At 40.7% G+C, this 25,275-nt stretch overlaps 1 protein-coding gene across 1 annotated transcript in view; it reads right to left on the bottom strand.

Moving 5' to 3' along the window:
* Positions 1 to 25,275, bottom strand: part of ITGA4 (integrin subunit alpha 4) — a 365,777-nt gene that overhangs the window by 184,465 nt on the left and 156,037 nt on the right. The window contains exon 7 of the mRNA XM_069225453.1: positions 2,569 to 2,654. Coding sequence (XP_069081554.1) covers positions 2,569 to 2,654 — 86 coding nt within the window. The remainder of the gene's footprint in view (positions 1 to 2,568; positions 2,655 to 25,275) is intronic.

Raw genomic sequence — 25,275 nt, 5'->3', positions numbered from 1 at the left:
CATTATAGTCCTCAGGATTGCCCTGCTTTGAATTACTATTATTGGCGGACCTGATAATTCTGGAGACGGGGAAATAATGGGCATAACAAGATTTTGGAGAATAACATGGAGGAACTTGTGCTTCCATGCTGATTTCTCCATGGTTTTCCCGAGTGTTTCCCACTTAGACTTTGTCTGCTTCAGGAAGCAGAAATAACCTTGTGAAACACAGTACCTTCTAATTTGATGGACCCAGTGATTCCTGTTCCAGACCCTACTGGAATTATTAAGCCACTCATAACAAGGGCCTAAGTGTTTTTTGCACATTATACTGCAGTGTAGCAAGTCATTCTCCCTTTTCTTTAGAGCCAAGTAATATGTTTTGACCCTTTTCATCTCTTTTTTCAGCTCCTCAGTTTTTTGTCTAAGTGCTTTATAATTAGACAACTTGGATAAGATCGGCATCCCCCTTGCCGCTGCTCTAAAAACCTCCCATATGTAGCACTAGGGAGTATTGCTAGGAGGAACAGCTTGATTATCTCTGAGATCTGTGAATTTAGAGACCCACCCTTAAGCACCCGACTAAAGTCTTGCTTTGTATCTGGAATCCCTCAACACTCCAAGTTCAAAGTTGTCCATACTAGCACATAATCAGCCACCAGTATGCAGCCCAGTTCAGATTAAATCATTATGGGCATTAAATGCGTTAGTGTACATGTGACCGGTGTAGGGCTTGTGTGAGTGCAAAAAAACATTGGAATAGAGAGATTGTCCATCCTCTATCATCCCAAGTTCTCATGTGTGGCACTTGGGCTTAGAGTTTAGCTTAGGCTTTTGATTAATGGGGAAAATAACAGTTCAGAGCATGAAACTTTTATTCAATAAACCTCTAAGGGTTTATTTTGAGATGGGGCCTGAGTGGGTTATATAGTTATTTGAACAGAACGTGTCTAAAACCATGCATTTAACTTCAAACTGGATGACAAACTGAATGAGTAGCAATGAACATTTTTATGGTGCATTCTTAATAATAGCAAACTACACACAAGAACTACACAATGCAAATACAAAATACCAATACACAATAAAACAATACCGTAAATAACAACACACTATAAAACAATGCTGTCAATATCATATAAAGCAATGTCAGATATGCCACAGCAGAACATATGTTCCAAAAATGCATTCCAGGCTTTTCATCTTTATGTGTTGGTTCTCATACATAGCATCACAAACTTGGAATGGCTTCTCACAATATATCAGAGCCTCCTCCTCACTTCTTGATTTCCACAAGAAGCTAATAACTTGGCTACTCCAATTACTCTGAGAGGACACTCACCTATTCAAGCATCTGAATACCCTCACTGGTGATTAGTGTGCTATTCAAACAGACATAACATAACATATGTAGACTATGGGCCTAATTCAGAGTTCGGTGATGGAGGCCCCATCCACCATATTAAGAATTCATTATAGCTTTTGGAGATTGTGATATGGCAGACAGGATATCCGTCACGTTTGTGAAGGAGTAACCCATCTGCCAAACTCTAAATCAGGCCCTATGTTTTTAATTCTATTATCTTCACTACTTTTAAAAAGCGCTCGAGCCCATAAAGAAACCAAGAAAGAAATAATAGAATTGTGGCTAAAAAGTCTTCCTGAAAGGGAGGAGCTGCTTGCTTACTGATATTGGATCTGGTAGACTGCCTCTGAGGTTGCTTAGGAGAGGAAGAATCACCATCCAGACCAGATAAATCATATCTAAGTCAGGACCGACAGTTGTTTTCCATTAGAAGATAACTTCCTACTCAGCTGATACAAGATGAGATTCTTTAAATATCCTGGTGCATAATGACAAATTGCCTTATGTATCAGATGTAGCACTTTCTATTTCACCCAGGCCTGCACTAGCAGCCAATGTCTACCTCACAAGGGATGAATAAGGTGTTCATGAAAGCCAGAGTTGGTAAGTACTGTAAATGTGGGATTCTTTACGACTTGAAATTAACTTTTCAATTGCTCTTACCCTTAAGGCATTGTTGTAAGGCAGTTTCATGTCACCTCTGCCCTGGTACACTCGTTCAGGTTAGGCCAAGCTCCACATTATAGTTTTAGGTGCTAAATAGGGGAAGCTAGTATAAAGTTTATCTACATTTTCCCATGACATATCAATGAGCACACTCGGTTTCTAATCTACCCTTAATTATAATAGTTGCATCACAAGCTTGTATTATTTCATGCATTTTTGGACAGCTTTGAACACATGATGTGACCCAGCCAATAGAACGTTTTCTCTTTAGAATTTCTTCTCACCTAACAGTTGAGAATGCACCCTGGATCCTGCATAAGCTCTCCTATCATTTTAATCATATTCATGTCACTCACCTTGCTTTCTCAAAGAGGATTAAAAGGTCACGTGCTTCGAAACCTCTGTAGGCTTGATGATGATAGCTGTTTATGATAACAGATATTGAAACATCCATACAGAGCAAAGAAACATAATTCATTTTGTCTTTACGTATGGTAATCACATATGATAACACTTGTATAATCACAAAGTGATTCATTTATATCTTTAAAACTTACCATACCAATCTGTTCATATTGTGGGGCTCCCCCAATCACTTCATAGTCAATGGAATTCCGAAAATGGCCTGCTCCAACAGCATAACCTTTAATTGTAAAAATAAATGTACATTATATTTTCAGGAAATACCTTTTTTATATAAGACATTTACTTGATGCACTAAAACATATCTGAATTCTAATTGATTGTCATTTTTGATTTAAATTTATAAGAACTAAAAATATTATCTATGTTTTTTATTAGCCTTATTAAAAGTGTCCCATTGACATTTTAGCAGTGTATCACATCGAGCTATAGACTATTTGAGCTCAAACGTTTTTCTTTTCAATACATCATGCTCGAAAACATATTTCAGACTTCAGATTGGAAGGAAGTTGTAGGGCATAATATGGTCTGAACTACACAATTCAAACCATTTCAAATTATACTTCACCATCTGCATTCGTTTATCAGCAAAATATCAACTGACTGGGTCACAATTCTTAATTTCTATTTTGTTCCAAACTTTAATTCCACATTTAGTCAGCTATGTATGCCACTTACCTCATATTTTGCTCAAAATAATCAGTTACAAATATATTTTTTGCAGCATCATTAACACATTCCATCTATCCTGTCCACAAACTCACACTTATGTGACTCAATCTTTCTACATGCAAAGTGGATTACTTAACTTCTCATTTCAGACATGACCCTATTTAATATCATGCAGATTTTCTCCTTTGCCCCAAAGTATACTTTAGACGATAAGGAAACTATTGCAAGATTAACAAAAATGCTAATTTAAATTGTTTTAATAAAACAGCATATCACATATAAATTGGGAAGTGATGAGAATGACTATGAAATCAATGTATAATTTTGACTGAGAGATCTCTCCTTTAAGGTTCATCTTGTAAGAATCATTGACATAGAAATTAGATAAACTTGTTTTGGAAATGAAACATACACACTACAGCATTAGTGTTATTCACAGTCACATAAATATAGAAATAAATACTTGTCTATGTCTAACAGTTTTTGTAAATGTTTATTTATTGGTTTATCAGAAACAAAAGAGCACTTCAATGAACAATCTATTGTCATCGCAAGCGGCACCGAGCTGTGTGTAACTAGACAATATGTAACCAGTGTTCATTCAAAGGCCGTCTCGTGGATCAAGCTTCTGATCATCTTTTTCAAACAGTAAACATAACCATCATGTGAGAAACAACATTTATGGGACTATGTGTGCTGTGGTAGGAAGAGTTCTCTGTGAGTGGAGGTGAGGGGAGGTGCTCGGGCTGAGGGGTCTAGGAGAAGGTAAGGAACAGAGCAAGACGTGATGCATATTGAATGGAGTGATGTATTCATACTATGGTGTCCTCCCTTCCATGGAAGGAGTAGATCATTTTTGGCATCAACATTTAATGTCTATGTCTAACAGATAATGAATTATTCGATCCTTAGCCACATTCACATGAGACTCAAACATCTCAGGCACTTTTTAAAGGATTCAAAAATTGAAATTGAATTCCTTTGGATGGGATCTACTCATTTTTTAGGGGAATCCTCATAGCTAGGTATTTTTTAGTGACCAGTCTCTCATACTTGTAGGATTCTTAGGTATTATTTTCATTGACCATCTCCATATTCAGATTTAATAAATACTGAGCATGTTCTTAAAACTAAGTTTAGCAAAAAAAGGACTGATAGAAGACATGATTGATCTGTGTTCATTTTATACACTCAAGCACAAGTCTTTCTTTCAGAGGTGTGAAATATTATAAAATATCAAGGGATAGGTTGCTTCAGAAATCTGCTTGTCCTGTTAGAGGATCCACAAATCAGTTTTAGATACACGTAGTGAGGTGACAAATTATGACAGCATTCTCATTGTATCAGAGTTCTGAGCATCACAAGTAGCCTCATATGTGCAAAATTGTGTAAGCACATGTACATATTTTCTATACAGGAACCACTATCAGTAATGCTGAGCTCACAGCTTTTTCTTGGAGTACTTGATCTCATTGAGAAGGCTTTTGCATTAGTGAACCATATGTGGAATTATTAACAACTTTTACATATGAATACCAATCTTGTCATAGTGTCAGATCCACATACTGTGATACTGTAAACTGGTAGTAAAATGGTTTGTGTTGCAAGGGGTTGGGCCTGCTCGTCCAGTGGACAGAAGAACATTTTTAACTTGAAAGATGAAAACCCTGCACTTTCCAGGAAAATCCAATTAAAACATACTTAGAATGTGACAACTAATGACGTTTAACATCCTATTTGGAAAAAATAACAATCTCAAACATTGGAAGAAAAGTGATTTACCCCTATGGAGCAGTGGCGCAAGAACAAGTTTCAGAGTGAAGGTGCTGGCCAATGCCATCACCTTACTAAATGCATAAGGGATATTTGAAAGTGGTTTAAAAAAAAAAAAAAAAAAAAAATGCTGCCAGAAGATAAACAGTTGAAGGGCCCCTTTATTGTTTATTTTTCATCTAAACTCTTTCAAGTTTTATGGGAGTGCTGCAGCAACACCAACACCTGTAGTTTCACGTGCCACTGCAGAAGAGTTATGGATAGCATGACTGTACACTTCTTCTAAACTTTTTGCCCCAAAAGACAATATTATGAGGGCGCATGACAGAGAACTTTAAGCAGAGCTGTTTTGAGGCATATGAAAAGTTGGCAATTGCCCAGGACCCCCACCTTCTATGGAGCCCCTTGGTAAGGTGTAATTTCTCAGGTTATTTCACCTTTTGATTTCTCCATCAGAACCTCCGTTGCGCTCTCTTCGACAGTAGAGAATCTGTCGTTCAGGCAATATAAAAGAAAATCACAACCAAAGCCAAACTCTATAATGAGTGTCAAGCTTGAATAGAAGGAGGCAGTGGCGTAACAAAGACCCCCGTAGCCCCTGCGGTGTGGGGGGAATGGCCTCCGAGCTCCAAGGGCCCCCCTCAACACATTACACTGTGAATGGACGGCAGGTCTCTGCCTTGGTTCAGGTACTTTGCAGGGGGCCCCCTCAAGTTTTTTTACGCCACTGGCAGGAGGTACGGTGTACACCCTGACTGCAGGGTAGTGTCCTGTGCCCACTGCAGGGTGCTGGGGGCCTGTGCTGGGGCGAGGACCAGGTTATGCTGCAACCCAGGCCCTAAGCTCATGCCTCTTGCTCATGGCCAAAGACCATGGCAAAACATTGGGTGGGCAACCAATCCCTGCTGTGCACAGCTGAAGGAGTTACACAGCAAGGGTTAGAATCTGGTTGCATCACGAGCAAAACCTATGAAATTCACTGAAAAAAACAAATAAAACTAAGTTAAGGTTTAACTCAGTTGTGTAAAACGTTTGAAATTCATAGACGGTTATGAACACACAAGAAATACGCAATAACTCACAGATTCAGTTATGCACAAAACACAAATTTGCCACCAGCCCAGATACAAAAAACAGTTAACAGGAGAACAGCATTGTAGGCGCCATGCGTTGTAACTTACACATTTCAGTGGTTTTATGGGCTTGATCCAGAGCATACCAGTTTTTAATCATTTTTGTTCGTGAATATATTTATCACACCGTAACATTGGTAATCTTTCAGCCGCACCTTCCTTTGAAAATGCACTTTAGATTTGCTTATAACTTTTGTCCCTGCCGACAGATTTACAAGAAACTTGGCAATCTATCAACTCAGTCAGCTATGTTTCAACACAGAGAATTGTATAAAGGTCCATACATGGGAAGGTAATGTTGAGGGGGGTGAAAACGTGTCACTTACCATTTTAGCGTACACAGGATTTTTATCCAAATGATAGTGCGAAACGTGTTGAACTGAATTGCACCAAATGTGGCATGAAGGTAGAACTTTTCTCATAAAGTGTGCTTTTTTTAGTATAAATTCGTTCAGTCGTTTTTAAGATATTTGTGTTAAATAAAAGTGCCAGGTGACCTTTAAAGAGTCAATTTGGTCAATTACATTTTTCAAATTATAAAACACTTTCCACATCCATGGGCAGTCAACCCCAAAGGTGGCAGACCCCAGGGCAGTGGTGATGGATACGTAGAAAATTAAAACATATAGTGAAAAAAGTGCTATTTACAGCATGCCAGCTGATGCAGACTCGAATTTTTACCAGCGGCCAGTTTATGTACTTAATTCAACCAGCATTTTGAGCCTGACTCGCTTCTGACTAGGGAGTTTCAGGAAAGTAAAAAAAAAAAAAAAAAAACAGTACAAGCAAAGTGAAACATTAAAATAAGAGTTTGGCTTTGCTTGGCATCCAGAACGAAGGAAGCAACCCCTCCTGCACATGGCAGGAGGCCTACAGTGCTGTGAGTAAACCCAAGATAGGGCCCCGTGAACACCATGCACTCCATCAGATGGATCAAGCTCATCCCATAAATCAGTGTAAATTGGTGCTCAATGGCTTCCTTCATGGCATGTGCACCAGTGTGTTGGCGTGGTGTCGTATTGAGCAAAGGGTGTGGCCTCTGGCCAGGCCCTGTACCCAAACCCCGCTGCACATGGCTGTGTGCTGCTTTGGTTGGCCTGTCGCAGTAAATCATTACAATAGAAAGAAAAAACTGGGCAGTAGTGATTTCCGTATCACACCTCCTGTCAATACATACAGCTGTGGATAAGTATAATGAACTGCTGAACTTAACGTTGCTGCTTATGCGGTATAATTCGCCCTACTACCAGAGGTACAAGTTGCAATAGGCCAGAGCGGTCCACCGTGTATGACAAATTCAGAATAAAGATATCACAGCTCACAAAGTAATTATCAAATGAGTAAAAAGTCCATTACCTAAAGTACATAAGCAATAAGTTAGATTTACTATGGGTCAGAGCTGGCCTTAAAAAATAAGCTAAAATAGGTACTAATCAAACCCACTGACCCAAATCAAAACTCATCATGCTAATAATAACCAGGTTTAGAGAGCCCAGTTAAGTGCTGAAAATTACCATCCTTTGTTGATACTACATGTAAGCAAATGCCACTCTATGTTCACACATTTTAAGTCTGACAAGAGAATGGCAACACATTCTGTAAGCCTACAAGTAAGCTGTTTGTTTTATCTGCGCAGCGACGTAATGTTTGGTCTGTAGTATGCACTTGCACTCCCAGTTTGTGAAACATAGATTTTCATCAGTCCTTAGCAGTATTTTCTGTTCTCAAAATATGTGAATGACATTGTCACTGATTCTTAATTGGAGAGCAAGCTTTGCATGCAAATCATATTGAACGCTGTACAAATGCAAAGATCAGATACAGGTAACAGGGCACATTTTGGCAGCCGGACCCAATCAGGGGTTTGTGGGTGTGTGAGGGGGCAAAGAGGAAGGGAAACGTTTTTCAAAGAAACAAATGTCTACTTTTCAGGTTTAGAAAGTCGTGTGACAAATTTACTCAAGTAATAGAAAGCAATGTACACTATTTTGAACCAGAAATTGATAGAATTGGGTTTTTCACCAAGGGACTCCAACTGGTGTCAGGCCGAATTTAGACCCACACTCACACCCAGAACCCACGCCAGAAACCTCAGCCTAATCATTAACAGCAAACGGGACATGACTGCACAAGTCAATGCCATCACTGCATCCTTCTTCCAAAACCTCAAGGTGTTGAGGAAGATCTTCAAATGGCTCCCAAGCAACACAAGAAAACCTGTCATCCATGCTCTAGTCACCAGGAAGTTGGGCTACTGGAACATCCACTATGCCAGGATCACCAAAAAGTTCACTAGACGACTAGAGACCATCCATAACTCGGCAGTTAGACTCATACTCAACCTCCCACACAGAACTTACATTACACCATATCTCAGGGAACTGCACTGGTTTCCAATACGCAAATGTGCTCAATTCAAACTCTTCACAAGCACATTCAAGGAAATCCACAACTCAAGCCCATCTACCTGAACAGTTGCATCCCCTTCCACCAACCAGCCAGACACCTCTGATCCGCATGACCCCTACATACCAACATCCCAGGCAAACACTGATCGAGATCAGGAAGATGTGCGTTCTCTTACGTCGCTGCTAAAGCATGGAACAACCTCCGCTCCACATCACAGCCTACGCCTCTCTTCTTGAATTTCATAGGAAAGTGAAGACCTGGCTACCATAGGTAGGCTAGGCACACACCCCTACTCAGTGTCAGGATACCTGCGCGGATGATAGTTCGCTTTACAAATGCACTTAACATAACTAGTTAAGATAGTGGTGGGAATAAAACTACAACATTTAATTCAGTAATGAAAAGAAACTTACACCACTGGTGTGTTCTGTAATGAAATGAAACCTATCCTCTTCTGATCTGTAAAGGGAATGAAAGTGCTCTGATTTTAATGGTTAACAGTAATGAGAATGTGCTGCTTTACCCCAGAAAAGGAAAAAATGTGCACTGTTTGTCCCTGTGAAAAAAAAGGGATGTACATTCTTATTCAGTAACTAAAATGAGTATGGACTATTTTGGCATTATCACAGAGAATCTAAGGAATGCACACTCGAAATTAGTAGTGGGACAGAGCGTGTACCATTTTGGAAATGTCATTTAAAGAAACGTGCACTCCCTTAAGGACTGAGCACTGGAGAGGAATGTGCACTATTTTTGGTTTTGCAATAGAGAAAAATGAGTCCTTTTTCACTGAGTAATAGAAGCATGAACTCCTTATTTATTCATTATATTAGTTTTGTATAATTGACACCGTAAGGAATGTGCAATATTTTACTGGAGACAAAACAATGTGCACTGTGTGCTCGGTAACGGGAGGGGAGGCGCACTGCTGTACCACGGAGCGGGCACGAAGCGTGGTATTCCGTTCCTGTGTGCCGAGTCACTTGTTTACAAGGGCCCAGGCCACGGGATGCCTTCTGTGTGTGTTGCACTCGCAGGTGTGAGCCACAGCAGTGAACATAACACAACGTTCCATGGTGTGTACGTACAGAGATATGGAATGTCTCTTGGTCTTTTATACGTACTGTCTTTGACCAACAACTGCGTGTTTTAACACGATTAATGTGGTTAGAGGCAGTTTGGGTGTGCCATGTTTTTTGCAGCTGAGATAAGCTATTTGCAGTTGCCTGTAACGGAAAGGCGCGCGTGAGAGTTTTCAAACTCATCTTAGTCTCATCAGCTCTGAACGTGAGCTGCCAGACCCCGTCCGGTGGGCCAGGTGCAAGCAGGGGATACTGCACCTCAACTGTGATGATGGCTCGTGAGGTAATTTGCCTCTGACAACCGAGGGTCTGTCTTATTATGGCTCTGCAAACTGGGTCAGGTACGACCTATTGAGCACTTGACTCTCAGCGACAGGTATGTCAAACAGTCGCAGGCTTCTCAAGCTCATAGCTAAGCAATCACACAACTCAATAAATATATGACCAATCCAGTGCTTATTTTTTCAAGAAAGATAAGTATTTTAATGCACACAACAGAATACTAAGCATTATACTAAAAAGGTGCAATTTAGAGTTTGATGGGCAGGAGAGACTCTTGCAAACATGAAGGAGAACCCTGTCTGATAAACTCTCCGTCCGCCAGCCTCAGTTAGTCACTAGCAGACTGTAAGGTTTCTGTCATCAGATAAAGGGCATTACACCTTCCGCCCTATTTGGGATGGAATGAGTTACCAAAAACTTGGTGCTGAACAAAAAAGGACTTTCATACCGTGGGAGAAAACTCCCACAGTGAGGGGTTATTAGTTTTTTTTATTTTACAAAGACAAACTCCCATTTTTCACTTTGGAAGTTTTGTTTTTGGAAAAAACACGTTTAAAGTTCAGTGGATGGATATCAAACCCATTAGTGGTTGTCCCCAAACTTTTTGTACCTCGAATTGAACCTCAGTGGCAGCAGTTCCCTTCAAGGGACAGCTATGACTGCTGGGCCGGCGATCATCTCGAAATCTGAGGGCCGGCAGTCCATCAGGATGGTGGCGGTATGGACAAAGTACTGTCCATCAAACTCCACTTCAGGTCTTTAGGTCTTTAGTGTCATTATTGCTATCAGGCAGTACTGAGCCTGCATCTGCAATCTCCTGGACCTTCTTTTTTATCTAGGCTCTGCTAGGTCTATATGGCCTGCACCTTTAGGGAGATAAGGCTCTAGCATCATTATGGCCCAGATGCTTTAATATCACTCTTGAAATCTGTGCACTCAGTTTTTAGTTCTCAGACCTACCACGTGTAGAGGATTAGCTCCTTCAGCATCGGTGCAGCTACCCAGCTATGCAGAGTGCTTGCACCCTCTGTCCTAAGATGTTTCATGGTAGCTTACACTGTCAACCATGATTACCACTTTGTTCGCAGAAGTGGAGAAGGCAGTCCTGGGTTGTTGCGGTCCTAATTGGGTCTGGGGTGAGTGTTGTAGCAGTTGTGCCTTCAGCGACAGCCTCGGGTGAAACTTCTTCTGGCTGTTTATGGCATCAACAAATGTAGCCCTACATGAGCCACCGGCAGCGGCCACACACAGGTTGATCACTCTGGGCAGTTGCAGCAACAGACATGCTGATCACTCTGGGTAGCCACGGCATATGCTGATCACACTGGCTTGGGGCTTGGCAATCAGGCACAATGTTTGCGATTCCTGCAAGGAATCAGGATAGAGACACTGTAGGCAGCTGTGACCCCTAAATAACGTCCATGCCTAATGATTTCCTCACCTCTGTACAATATATCAAGGGAGGAGCCAGAAAATTAAAATAGCTCTCATTTTAAACTAAAAATCTCTGATGGTACCAAGCAAGTGAGCCGACCCTCATTAAAGGAACTCCCTTGTCTCTTCCGTCCAACCATCCATCCACTCAATCTTCCATCCAACCACTTATAACCACCATTTCACCTTTGCAATCTGTCAGCCATTCATTTTTTCATCCATCATTCAACCTTTAACCATTCTAGCCACTGGCCCATCCATCCGTCTGTTCACATATCCATCATCTATGCATGCATTCATCTGTACAACTATGATCAACCACTTGACTTTCCCATCCATAAATAAAGCACTCCATCCATCAATTGATCTTTTTGTCCATCCAGACATTCATCCATCAGCTCAGATTTCCATTTACTCAGCCCTTCTTTCACCCAACCGTTAATTCATCCATCGCCTCACATTTCAATTTACTCTGCCATTTTTTCATTCACTCATCTTTCCATCTTCTCAGATTTCCATTTGCTATGACACCTTTCATCTACCTATCTATCCATCCTCACAAATTGCCATTTACTCTGCCAGCCCTTACCCCTCCCGTTTACAAATCCATCCTCTCACATTTCCATTTACTCTGTCATGTTTTCACCCACAAATCTAACTATCCCTGACCAATTAATCCATCCATCTTTGCACCTACTTACCTATCCATGCATCCTTTCAGCCACAGATTCATGCTTCCTTTCACCCACTTATCCATCTGTCTTTTACCCACCCATCCTTTCACCCACTTATCAATTTTCCCTTTCACCCACCAGTCCTTTCACCCACTTATCATTCATCCTTTCATGCTGCCATCTTTACACCCACCCACCTATATTCTTAGATTTCCATTTACTCTGGCATCATTTCACCCACCCATCCAACTATCCCCTCACCCACTCATTCACCACCCATCCATTCACCTACCCATTAACCCATTATCTTACCCACTTATACACCCATCTTTTCATCTACTCACTCATCCTTCCACCTATCCCCCAAGGCACCCTTTCACCCACCCATCCTTTTACCCATCATCCTTTCACCTAATTATCCACCCATTCTTTTACCACCTTATCATCGTACCTTTCACCCACTCATCCATCCATCCTTTGACATACCCATCCTCTCACCTACTCATCCACCCATCTTCTCACCCACTCATCCATCCATCCTATCACCCACCATCCACCTTTTCACCCACCCATCCATCCTTTTATCTCCTGTCATTCCAACCATGTATCAATCAACCCTTTCACACCCCCATCCAGGCATCCATTCACCCACTCATCCAAACACCCTTTTACCCAACCTTCCTTTCATGCACTTGTCATCCATCCATACACCCTCCCATTCTTTCATCCATCTTTTCACCTATTCATCCTCTCACCCACTCATTCACTCTTTCAGCCACACATCCATTCTTTCACCCATCTATCCATCCTTTGACATCCATACAGCCGTCATTTCACCCAACCATCATTTCACCCAACCATACATTCTTGCACCCATCCTTTCAACTACTCATTCATCCATCCTTTTACACACCCTCCTTTCACTCAGCCATATTTTCACTCCCATTTGTCCATCCTTAGCCACCCATTCTTTCACTCACTCACCCATTCATCCTTCTTCCCCATTTTCTATCAACCCATCTTTTATCTTTTTTATAGCATTCATGTTTAGATTTTTATCTGCCAATTTGCAGACCTAAGAGGCCCATGAAGAGCCACACACCTGCTGTAGCTGCTAGAGAGTGGCATTCATGACACCCCTGCAACCTAGTCTGCAGTCCCTCTCTTCTTCCACTTACCAAACAGCAGTATTCAGGAAGGCTAATCCGCAGCTCGTTGATAGAAAACGGCATAATCCAATTTCTAAAGGAGCCCTATCTCTACTCCTTTCCCTTCAGTGTCTAGGTCTCCTCCCTCTACCTGCAGGAGTGTCCACAATATACTTCCACCGTCTTGTAATACAACCTCACCTCCAATCGTGTGAAGAGACCAGGACTGTGGTATAAAAAATGGACTCCACCGGCTTCCATGACTCTGCCTCTCTCACACACAGCATGCATGTACAACACAGGCTACATATAAAAACACACACTCGAAATGTCAGTTCTAGGAAAAGGGAACATGCATAGAAATGACATGAGTGGGCCAGTAAACCTCCAGTCTAGTGACACAGATAAAAAGGTCCGCCCACAGCTACTGATTCACACACTGCATCTTGCCATTACCACTCTATGCGAAACTCAACAAAGGGTGGAGGTGTTCTCTCTCGGTCAAGGAGGGCATGGTTGGTGCGTTTCTTCAGGTCACAGTGCGGGTCCAAACTTGGACGTCATATAGGGGTCACCAGCGGTCGCAGCTGCGACCCCCAGCTTGCCCCTTACGACCCTTGGCACTGCCTCTGCGACCCCTGGCCTCAGAGGTGGCAAAATCAGTGCCAGGAACACGGGGGCAGCTCATCCTTATGGGCACTGCTTGGGGCTCCACTTCCTTGTTTTCAATCAGTTCTTTTATTATACTAATAGTGAATAATCTATTATTCACTATTAGTGTAATAAAAAAAAAATAGTACAGTTAGTGACCCTCCTTGGTAGCTGAGGTAAGTAAAAAACACTTTTCAATGTATGTTGTGTGCATGCTTGTGGGTGTGAGTGTGCTTATGTAAAAAAGGGTGTGTGTATGAGTGAATGTGCGTTTGTGTAAGCATAAGTGTGTGAGTGAAAGTAAAGATGAAATGGAGTGTGATGTCCCTTCTGCTCCCCCTGTCATTTTGGTGAAGTGACGTCCATGGGATCAACACCTACTCAAGTCAAAGGACCGGCCTAGAACTCTGCATACAATTGAGTCCAAACATCCAGTGCCTAATTAGTGCTTGTTGTTTCCAGTGCTGAGCACCGGCACTTAATTTTGAGGGCCGTCACTTATATTTCTGCCTCAAGCATTTACTGTGAGCAAAAGACACATATGGGAAAGACCAGAGGGAGAGAAAAACGAAAAAGCGTCACTAGGGGAGAAAGCAGAAAGCTGCAAGAGTGAGCTGAAGGAACAGGGAGTGGCTGTAAATGGATTGAAGAGGCCTGAGATGGCTTCAGGATTACGCTGCCTCAGTATTCCGTGTTTCCACATTAAATTGCAGCAGCTGCATATTTAAGAGGGCTTTTTGCACCAGCACATTTTTATTTACAAATTAAGCACTGCAAACATCTAAAGCCAGGATACGAGATAAACGTAGTCAGACAATCCAAGCAGGAGAACGCAATTGTTCAACATGCAAGGGACATTCTTATCCATACATGTCCGAACCATAGTATATTTTCATTTTAAACTGTGCATAATTGAACCTCATGAATCTATAAATGGGAAGTCAAATTCTTCTTTGAAGGTCAAGGATGGGATGCAGCATTAAGGGCCACAATTCAATGAATAATTCTCCTCTTACAAATTGGAATTTCTGACACTGGATAACTAGAACCAACTTTCGTACGGACTCTAAAAGTAATGAAGGCATTCTCCCATAGTGCTTGTTCTCTGACATTGCAATCTAGAAAGAGTAAACGGGATACGCTGAGGGTGCTGTATTTATATGCTAACCCTAGAGCAAATTATGTGCCAGACAGAGGAATTCTGTAGGTGGCATATTATGCAAGAAAGGTATTTTATAAAAAATTCTGAGCATGTTAATCTGCGTGTTGCAGCATTTCAGCATTCTTAACTGTCAATTTAAAGTGGTTCTCAATTCAGTGGTTAAAATTCATAAAAGAACATAATACGCCTTCATAAGATGCTGTACAAAATATTTACATACACCCACTGTTAAAGCTTTTATCATACATTACACCTATTAAAACACAGGAACATTATTTTCCTAATAGTCTCCTTGGCACATTTTTGTAAAACAGTGTTTAGAATTTATTTTTGTGTGTAAATTATATACAAACATTTACTGAGAAAAACACAAGCCTACTTGTAAACATTGCTGCCCATGATAGCACAGGCACTGAAAGGAGAGGTGCTGCATCCTCAGAAGAGCCTTAATGGAGTTCAGAAGATAAATGAGCAATAAAGGCGTGTTTAAATTTTGATTTTATTGTGTCATATTTGCTATGGTTCGAAGATATTGGACAAATGTCAGGCTGTGTCATCTGTCAAATTGCTGCTTATTCTTTTAACCTTAAGTGGTGTTTACTTTTCTTTCTCTGACTCGAAGTGAGGGGATTTTGTAAAGTGAACTATGTGACAATTTTGCTGGCATACAAAGAGTGAGAAAGGCAAAGATGTAGGATGTTTTTCCTAACATGCAACACAATCTAAATACCAGTAGAAGAAATCTACAGCTATTTCAAGCTTCATCAACAGTTAGGAAACTGCTAATGAAGCACAGTCTGAAATGTGATGGAAACAAAGGTTTCAATATGATCAAAATAAATCAGGACATTTTACTTGGAGATGTGCAAATGATAAATATTCACTGACACCCCTCACATTTATCTATAGTGCATGTCCAGAGATATCAATTCACCAAAATGTCAGTAGCAGCGAAAGTAACCATTTATCTTAATGACATCACTGGAAATATCATCATATGACCTTTGACCCTCAATCTTCATAGGAAGGTGATATCACAAGAACCTACCCCTGACACCATCATAAAATTGATACTGCTGAAGTTCCATAATAAACACATGATTAATATAATAACACAACATAGACAAATGTCTGTTTGAGATATCACTTATATTAAGTTGCTGACGTGATGTGCAAGAGGATCATTACTCATTTCTCTTAGTATTACTCAAAAACTATGCGTTCATCTAAAGAGGATATAGTGCCACAAAACACAGCAGCACTAGGAAACCATATTTTTTTTATTCCACAACTGTCACAATTTAATAGTTACCCTACTCTATACTGTTATCAGAAACGTTTTGATAAGTCAAAAGGAGAGGAAAAAAATATTTAAATAAAAGAATTGTAGTTCTGTCCACATGTATTAGTAGACATAGACTAGTGAATATGAACTATATTATTGGCCTAAACCATTCCGTACCATTAGTACATTTTGACTTAAGCTTGTTTCAAAGGCTATATCACTCTTGTGAAGGACAGAGGTGAAGGTTTTATTCAGACATTTCATTCTCCATGTATTCACGATAATGAAATATAGCAGTAATTTGTTTAAAAGTGTTTGTTTTAGGTAAGTTGTGGTTTCATCAGAAGAATGTACATTGCACTGCTGAATTCATTAATTTTACAAACCCTGTCATGGAATGCTGTAGTCTTTATCTCAGTGGCAGCTACAGAAAATGCTCATCAAAAAACTATTTACCTCCTGTTGTTGGAGTGGATGCTGGTTATTTTTTAAAGTGGTGGGATGAAAATACTTGCCCTGAATTGTAGCAAGTGAGCCTAACGTCTTCTAGGTAGAGTTCTGGGGTGAGGGGGTATTCCCCAAGAAAACTTTAAAAAAATAAAAAGACAAAATACTCCATTTTAAACTTGCTAAAAAAGCGCAGGCTCTGAAAACGACTCTTTAAATATTGAGGTCCTTCATGGCATGCCAGGCTAATTTAAGCTGACTCTACTCAAGAGCTGATGCAATTTTTGCAAAAAGGTGCTAGTAGTGCCCCCATATGTCAAAAATTACCTTAATTGTGCCCGGTTCAGCATATTGACGTGGGTGCTCCCCATATACCATGGATTCCCCTTCAGTCTAAAAATTACATGCAGTATGCCACTGCCATAATTTTGTCATTAGTTACGGTCCATAAACCATGGGAGATCCTTACATCAAAAATGATCTCAGGGCCAGCATTTTGTCATGAATGTCTCCCTCCTATCTGCCATGGTTGTCTTCCTTTATGCCAAACATTATCTTCAATATGCCAGCAACAGCCATTTGCCACGGGTGCCCCCTTTCCCAAGAATTTTCTCCAGTATACCAGTGCCAGCATTTTGTCGTTAGCATACCCATATGCCAAGTTTAAAATCTAGTGTGACCTTGTTTACACTGATTTTGTCAGAGATGTCTGCCATGGAAAGAGCTGCCTTCCATATGGCTGAATTTCGCCGTAAATGCCAATTTAAGGCAGGAATTACCTTCAGAATGCCAGGGTCAAGAGCATACTTGCAAGCAGAACACCTAATTCTCACTCATGCTCACTTGTATTCACTCAGTCACACTCACACTCTCAGTCAATCATTGCCACTCACTTGCACTTGCTCATTCATTCTCACTCAGAGCTATACCCACTCACTGCCACTCCCTCCAACTCAATCTTGCTCATACTCCTTCAAACTTTCTAGCAGTCCTTCACACTCATACTCATTTAGTCTCAACCAGATGCTCTCACTTTTTTGCATCACTCTTTCTCACACTCACTGACTCAGTCCTACTCATTGACACTTAGGATTACATTTACTACAACAAGAGCGCTATACAGTGCGAACAACCAAAGTTGTTACCATGTGTTGCTACAGGGACAGAGAGCATAACAGCCATATATACTAAGATATGACACTGTTGTTCTCCCCCTAGCACTGACAGGCAAATAGGGAGCCTAGCATCACACATATTCCTTTGCACCCTGGTGCTAAGATGTGCACAGGATGTTGAGCATAGGTTTTGTACTTCAAGGATAACCTTCCAGTACAAAATATTATTTCTAGACAAACTTTGAAACTTTTTACACATTGCATGTGTGTTGTATAGTGCTGCACGCATGCAATGTTCAAAAAGTTAGCAAGATAAAACATTTCTCCAGCTTAACGTCTGCCTCAAGAAGATGTTTTTTTTTTTTTACAAGTACTGTAACATTTTTAGCAGCTAGGGCTTTCTGGCAAAAAAACCTGTGTTGAAATTCCCATTTAACACTCATTGCAGGCCCCACGATGCAAAGCAGGACAAAGCATTATTTAACCTACTGTCCAGAGTAAAAAAAAAACGTTTTGCACTGGAAAGTGGAGAGTTTATCAAGATTTTGCGTCAGTTTGTGTCACTTTGCATAACTTTGCACCAGCAAAAAGTCTTGGTAAATATGCACCTTAATCTCAGTCATTTACACTCATTCTCACTACTTGTCATTCACTCATACACACAGACATATGCTCACACAAACAAGCACACTCAAACACGCTCAGTCTCACCTCATTCACACAACATGGGTTTAAAAACATTTTAATTTTCTTACCACAGCTATCTGAGAAGGCCCTGTTGCAGCTCTGGATGTATATTTTTTTTAATATGCTAACAGTAAATACAATACTATTATTTGCTAATAGCTAAATAAGAAAGAGGTCGAAAGGAGGTTGGAGACCAACACCTACAGAAGTGCACGTCCTGAAATTCTTGCCACCCAATGGCACTGAATTTGCAAAGTCTGATGACAGGGGTTGCGTGGGGCAACCCAAGGGTGGCAGCGGCAACCGCTAGTAACTCCTAAATTACGTCTATGTGTGCTTGACTGTCACATTTAGTAGCCATTTCAAATGGAAAATGTGCTGCCTGTAAATGAGTGCACAACCACACAGTGCTTTAGTAATATATTGGCAACAGTGTGTTCCAAAATGCACCACTGTCTACGTACCACGCCTATACCACTCTCCTTAATGACTCATTTACGAAACTCGTTCTTTCGGGTGATGCTTGGATTTTTCATAACCTCTATGTCTTCAGTAATGTATCACTGATGGGAGCACCCCACTCTGAACATTGTTCCAGCACCACTGCATGACTATAAGAAACTTGCCCACTGGTCAGTAATAGTTTTTATCTTGTAGGGCAGCTCAATGCCTCAGTCTCCCTCATTGTGACAAGAAATAGCCCAGTGTATCAAGTATTATTTCATTAAGAATGTTTCTAACTGAGAAGGATATTACATTTAATTAGGGATGAAAGAAGGCATTGAACCTAAAAACACATAATATTTGTGCCTAATCTTCAAAAATCGGTGTGTGCTATAAAGTAACTGATGTGCTGATAATTTCATTATGTATGTATGAATTGATCTAAAGAATTAAACAAACATTTTTAAAGAGATGAGAGAAAAATATGATAACCATCAAATGGTTTCATGTGTTCCTTATGCAAAAGACTCAATGTGACAAAGTAGAACCACGCTTCCTACAAAAGTTGTGAGACCTATGGTAACTCACAAGGCTCCCTATTATTCCCGGGCATTGTTTTAACAGCTACTTTGCCGAACTGTTTGATCTGTTCTCCAGCCCTTAGTTTTTGACGTGTACTGCGCCACGTGCATACCACGTTTTTCCACAGTTCTGGATTGTTCATGGCCCTTCAACATAATCCATTACAGGTAGAGATTTGGATACTTGCCAAATATCATAACATGGTTCGTTGGGTTAGCAGGGCCATAGGTTCAAATCCCGGCAGGTTTATTTGTCTTTTCATCCTTCCAAGGTCGATAAAAGGAGTACAATTGTGTTGGTTAAAAATAAACATCTGTTATTTCATCACCGAGATACTCTTCATGGTACTCATATTATTTACAAATAAATGTTATGTTACGATGTCACCAATGAAATAGTACCAAAACTTAACTCTTTATTTTCAAGGTTAAAGAGAGACCCATTCTGGCTAATATGAACTTTCCTGATCACTTCCAATGGGAATGATGGTCTTTCAAATTGTAAAGAATCTCAGCATCATTTTGACTCTTCTGTCTTTTCCACCAATACCCGGTCCACAGTAATGGTTGCATCAACAATTTAATAAATTATAATTTACTGTGCCACTGCTTTTAGCCACAAGCACAGGACTATGTTGGGAGGAGCTGCACCACATTCTTGTCCTGACTACCGGAACTTTTTATGAACTTTTTTTTCCAGGTAAGCTTATTTTCAGAAAGCAGCGAGTGCCAGAATGACACACATTTACGCGTAGATGACCTGAGCATAACATTGAACGTTATTTGGACAAGAAAATCTAACCGTTAGCTTTTTGTCATGAAAAGAACCCAGTCCAATCTTGATAAAGGTGCTTCTCACTGAAGCTCACTTCAGCTTGCCTTAAAAGAACTTACTTAAATGTAATCGATTCTGCAAGAGCAAATGTAATTTGCTGCTTCCCTGCTACCGCCTTCTTTCTAAAGGCAGCAGATCTTTTTTTCTGTTCAGGGACCTGCCTTCTGGAATTCCTGCTGCCATAAAGAATCCACAAATTCCATTAAAGTGATCAATGGCATTTAGATCTGTGACAAGATCTGTGCGCATTATAACGCGGTTAGTCATATTAGTTCAATATTATGTTTAGCATCCTGGACATTAGTGAGTCTCTGTAGTATGTAGCAATGTCACATTTGCTGTGTGTTACCGTTACATTTTTTAGCTTATTACTGACAGATTTTAGATTGGTATTAGGACTCTGGTCATTGTAAAACTGCCATTCAGGCTAACAGGACATGTGTTATACCATTATGATGATATATGGAATTGACTGTACCTATCTGGCTAATTTGACATTTTTTTTTTAGTAAAGCCATGGTAAGTCGGCACAAGAAAAGTGCAAATGTTGTGGAAGATAAATGTCACGCGGACTCAAGAGTATATTTACACCGCTCACAGGTATGCTACAAAATATATGGCCCAGGTTCACCACTGGTCTGAATGGATGCTGTTTAAAAAACTGCAGTAACACTAGAGACAAAAGTGAACTGCCTGTAGGAAAACCCTACTGTTATACATTAGCTATGCAACAAAATATTCTCTGTAATCCCACAAAATGGGGTGCTTAATGTATAAAAGTTGGACATAATGAATAAAAAAGAAAAGTAGTTCCTAGCAGTGAACACTAACCATGTTGGTAAAATAGCATTTTTTCCATAGGGAGACCAGATTGTGAATGCAAGTCTATATTTACAATTTTAGCCAGAAAAATGGAAAAATCATGCATAAAAGTTAGCGTTTGATATTTTTGAAAAATCTAGTTCAGTGGTGAAAGTATAGTTTTGACATCTATCAAAAAAGGCAACTTTAAAAAATCATAGGTGTGCTGCCTGAAAGCTGTTAATAAACCAGTTCTGCTTGTTTTCACTTCCCTCTGGTGCCAGTGGTTAGCACCCCGATTAAGTGTTAAAATGTTCTCTTCCGGGAAACAATAGGTCAAATTCAAAACATAAAAAGTGTGGAGTGGGACAATCATTGGCATCTTGTCTGGCATGGACCATTTGGGAGTGGACAGAGACAGAAAGTTACAAAAAAGGATCAGAGCAAAGGTCTGACTTTTGACACTAAGATGCCACAACGAGGCTCAAGTTACAGAATCCTTTCACCCACATAATCCTATAAAACATTCCGCTTTGCCCACTGCAAGAGAGGAGGAAAACCGGCTCCTTCTCTCGGGAAATGTATTGATCTGTTATTTCCATATGTCTACGTCTCGGAGGGGGCATAGAACTCATTAGAGAGACGTCCGACTAAATCCACTAGAATAATGGCAGTGCCTAATTTGTAAAATGATAAGTTTTGGAGCCTACAGTTATTCTAAGAATCCCGCAGGCAGTGCATGCGGATGTAGGGATTGCCCAATGCCAGTTCTGGGTAGCCCCGATTCTATCTCATGCAACTTACTTCCAACCACAGAATCACCCTGCCCTTATATTTCACTCTTGCGGGTGCTTTTTCAACATTGCTTTCTCCCTTATCACTGTTTCAGTCTTTCTCTTCCTTCGTTTTGTGGTTTTCTCTCTTGTGCTGTGCCAGTTTGATGGTACACACGCTGGTCCCCAAAGGAGAGTGCCGGTAAGCCCCACCTGTATCGACTGGCTGAACTTGAGCACTGAATAGAAGTCTTAGGGAAGGTTTACAGTTAAGTGAGACAAGAAGTTCTGAAAGAGTGGGATGCGTTTTGGTAAGAAGTCCTCATTTATGGGGCCTACATATGAAACCATTTTCTGGCTGGTGAACTTGATAAAATGGCACCTCACCATTAGCTCTCAGAACTTTCTTGTAAATGGGAGAAGAACCTTGAGGTTTCTCTTGCTCTCCACTTGAACCTACAGATTGCTCTCCAAGGGTCAGTTGGCCGACACTGCAACTATTCATGGGTGACAAAGAATGTTGCTTCAGAACTTCATTTTGTTTGGTATTGCTTGGTACTGCTGAAATTTCTCTCATATTTATCTGTGGAAATGCCTTTTGTTTGCACGACCAGGTGCTATCTGTGAAAAAATTGTTGTAACCTAACAGAATTTACTTTTATTAAGTGGGTATTATAATGGCCTTCCAAACGAATAGCTCACTTTCCAATACACATTATATGTTGTTTTTCTTTAAGTCTTACTTATTAAATTTTAGTATTGAAATCCTGTTGAATTGTGCAAATACATCTACTTCAAAAAATGAAACATTATCTACTACCTGGTGTTAATGTATCCATATGCACGTGTAATTTTCATTCCTGCTGTTTTAATGAAGATACAAACAAGCGCCTCATGTACACATCAGGATTTATACTGAAGATCTTATAACACTGATCTTTCTAGACACTCCCACACATTAGAAATTAAAGAAGCTGGAAGGAGATTCTCACCGGCTCAGGACCTGAAGAACAAGTTACTCATCTTCGATAACGTATTATTTGGTAGATACTATGTCTAGCCATAGATTCACTACCTTAGAATATGCCCTTGCATCAGATTAAATCTGGAAAATCTTCAGAAGTACGTCTGCGTGTTGGTATGTGTGTTGAACAGCTCAGCATCATAGACATCTGTGCCAGATTTGATGTGTGCAATGCCTATATAGATGTCACCTCACTGCGCTGGCATCAGTTTCTAATGTGACTATTTCTGTACCAGAAGCACAGAGCCATGTTAGAAGGCTCGTTGACTAGTGTGCAGAATCTAAGGGCCTACAAGGACCTTCTTAGGCATAAAAGTCCAGTTCGCAGAACAGGGAGGATGGGAAGGTTGGTTCATCTGATAAAGTTGTCTAGCCACGGATTCCTTCCCTTAGAACCAGTACCAAAGCAATACCTCCCCAGAGGTGGGCCTGTGAACTGGCTCAGACCAAAAAGTCCTGGAGGACAGAACGGGCTCATCGCAACGGACCTGACTGTCAAGGCAGTACTGTTTGGTAAACATGTGCAAGCCTGACATATGTCTAGGACAGGAATTCCAGGAGCTAATGCAGTAGACACAGTTTTGGCTCTAGTGTAATTGTCAGGAATCCCCAAGGTGCCTCCTGCGTTATCTGTCAGCATCCCCAAGGATTAGGGTTAAATCATATCTATGTTCTTGGTTAAACCTTCATGTTTCTAAGTAAACATAATGTGCTGTGTTACACAATTGGTTTTATCAATTCGTGATTTACCAATGCTTGTTTGATAATGTGAGCAGGTGTAGACATGTGCTTCTAATTGGGTGTGGTGACTCATCCACATGTGGAAACTCAACTGCTTTCCTGATTGACTATAAACAGCAGAGTGAAGCATGCCTCCCTACTTGGCTTTGTTTTGCTTCCTGATCTCTGCATCGGATTTGGCAGCCCAGCCCCTTCTGTCATCTTCGTATTCAGGACTTTTGAGGCAATTCTTTTCTTTGTTCCTGTACCAGCTGACACCAGGCATTCACCCAGCACTCCAGAAAAGACTGCAGATAAGTGACTAGTATTCTCCAGGAAGTTTGTTCTTTGAGCGCCGCGTTTTCCTAGAACAGCTGGTGTATTTCAGACCTCGTATTTTGGAAGAGTGTTTATCTTGAAGAGACAAATGTATTTCTGAACATTCTATATTATTATTGTAGTTACTTGCCTAAATGTGCTTCAGGAAATCGGCTTGAGCTCAAGTACTACAAAAAGTGACAGCGCATTTACGTGACGTTTCTTTCTCTAATAGCATAACTCTTGGATTTAAATTGTGTCATTCATTCCTGTGTTTCAGGTTTGAGGAATTTGCTTTTGAAGGATTTTTCACATACACAGTAAAACCAAACCAAACTGCGCCATCCTAACTGTTTAAACCCAGAGTAGACATTTGTATTTCTTGGATTGTTTTTGTTCCTTTTAGTTTAACCCTATGCATGCAGGAAAGTTATATGTGATATAATTAATGCACTTGTTTATCTTTCTTGTGCATATTAAGTGCAACAACAGTTCTAATTGTAGTGTGCAACAGTGAATCTCTGTGAAGCCAGCCCTAGTGTCGCAGTACTTATTGTTATGGTACTCAGTTTGGGTTTTTGGTAATGCAGTGTTAGTAATTGTGCCAACAGTTATTATTATCCAAGAAAAGTGCAGGAGCTCCCGTGCCCATATCGGAAAGAGAGATTCAGTTTCAAGGAAGCTGAGTGCACTAACTCTACTATCACTCTGTCAACAACAACCTGCCCCCCGAAGATACAGGGTGCCTGGCTGGACCGGCAACACGTGGCAGTGTTTTGTCCCTTTCTCTTTCACTCCCCCTTTCCTTTTGGGACACCTCCCGGGGTTTCTGTGTCCACCAGGAAGCACTGAGAGGTGTTCAAGGAGGTTGGGGGCATACCATTGCCCCTGCAGACATTCTCCTTTTCAGGTGAGTGACCCCGTCTCAACAGTAATAAACTTTCAAACCCTCTGGGGTTGCTCTTTAGCTGATGTGTAGCAGATCATTATGCAGAGTACAGTCCACAAGGAAATGGCCTGTTTCTGCACTGCTTTCCACTTCTTCATTCCAGTGAATACTAGAAAAAGCCGATCATCCACCAGGTGTTCTTTGGTGTGATCGATATATAGGGACAATGCCCTTTTAGGGTCCAGAAGGTTGAGTCTATCTTCCTTCTTGGAGGGGTACAAAGAAAGTACATAGTGTGAAGTTTTGGCTGACGTGAAAGGGTGTTGCTACCTTTGACAGAAAAGAGGCACAGGTTTGGAGAACCAGTTTATCTGGGATGAAGCTGGTGTATACAGGGTGAACAGAAATATCTTGTAGTTTGCTGAGAGGTGGAGAGTGCGTAGGTTTGGGTACAGAACCCTGCTTTGTTGCTATGAAAGGAGATCCACCTAAAAGGACAGCC

This window comes from Pleurodeles waltl, chromosome 3_1 (assembly GCF_031143425.1).
Source record: "Pleurodeles waltl isolate 20211129_DDA chromosome 3_1, aPleWal1.hap1.20221129, whole genome shotgun sequence".
NCBI classification, from domain to species: Eukaryota; Metazoa; Chordata; class Amphibia; order Caudata; family Salamandridae; genus Pleurodeles; species Pleurodeles waltl.
The sequence above is the reverse complement of the archived record's forward strand: the minus strand, read 5'-3'. Positions and strand labels throughout refer to the sequence as shown.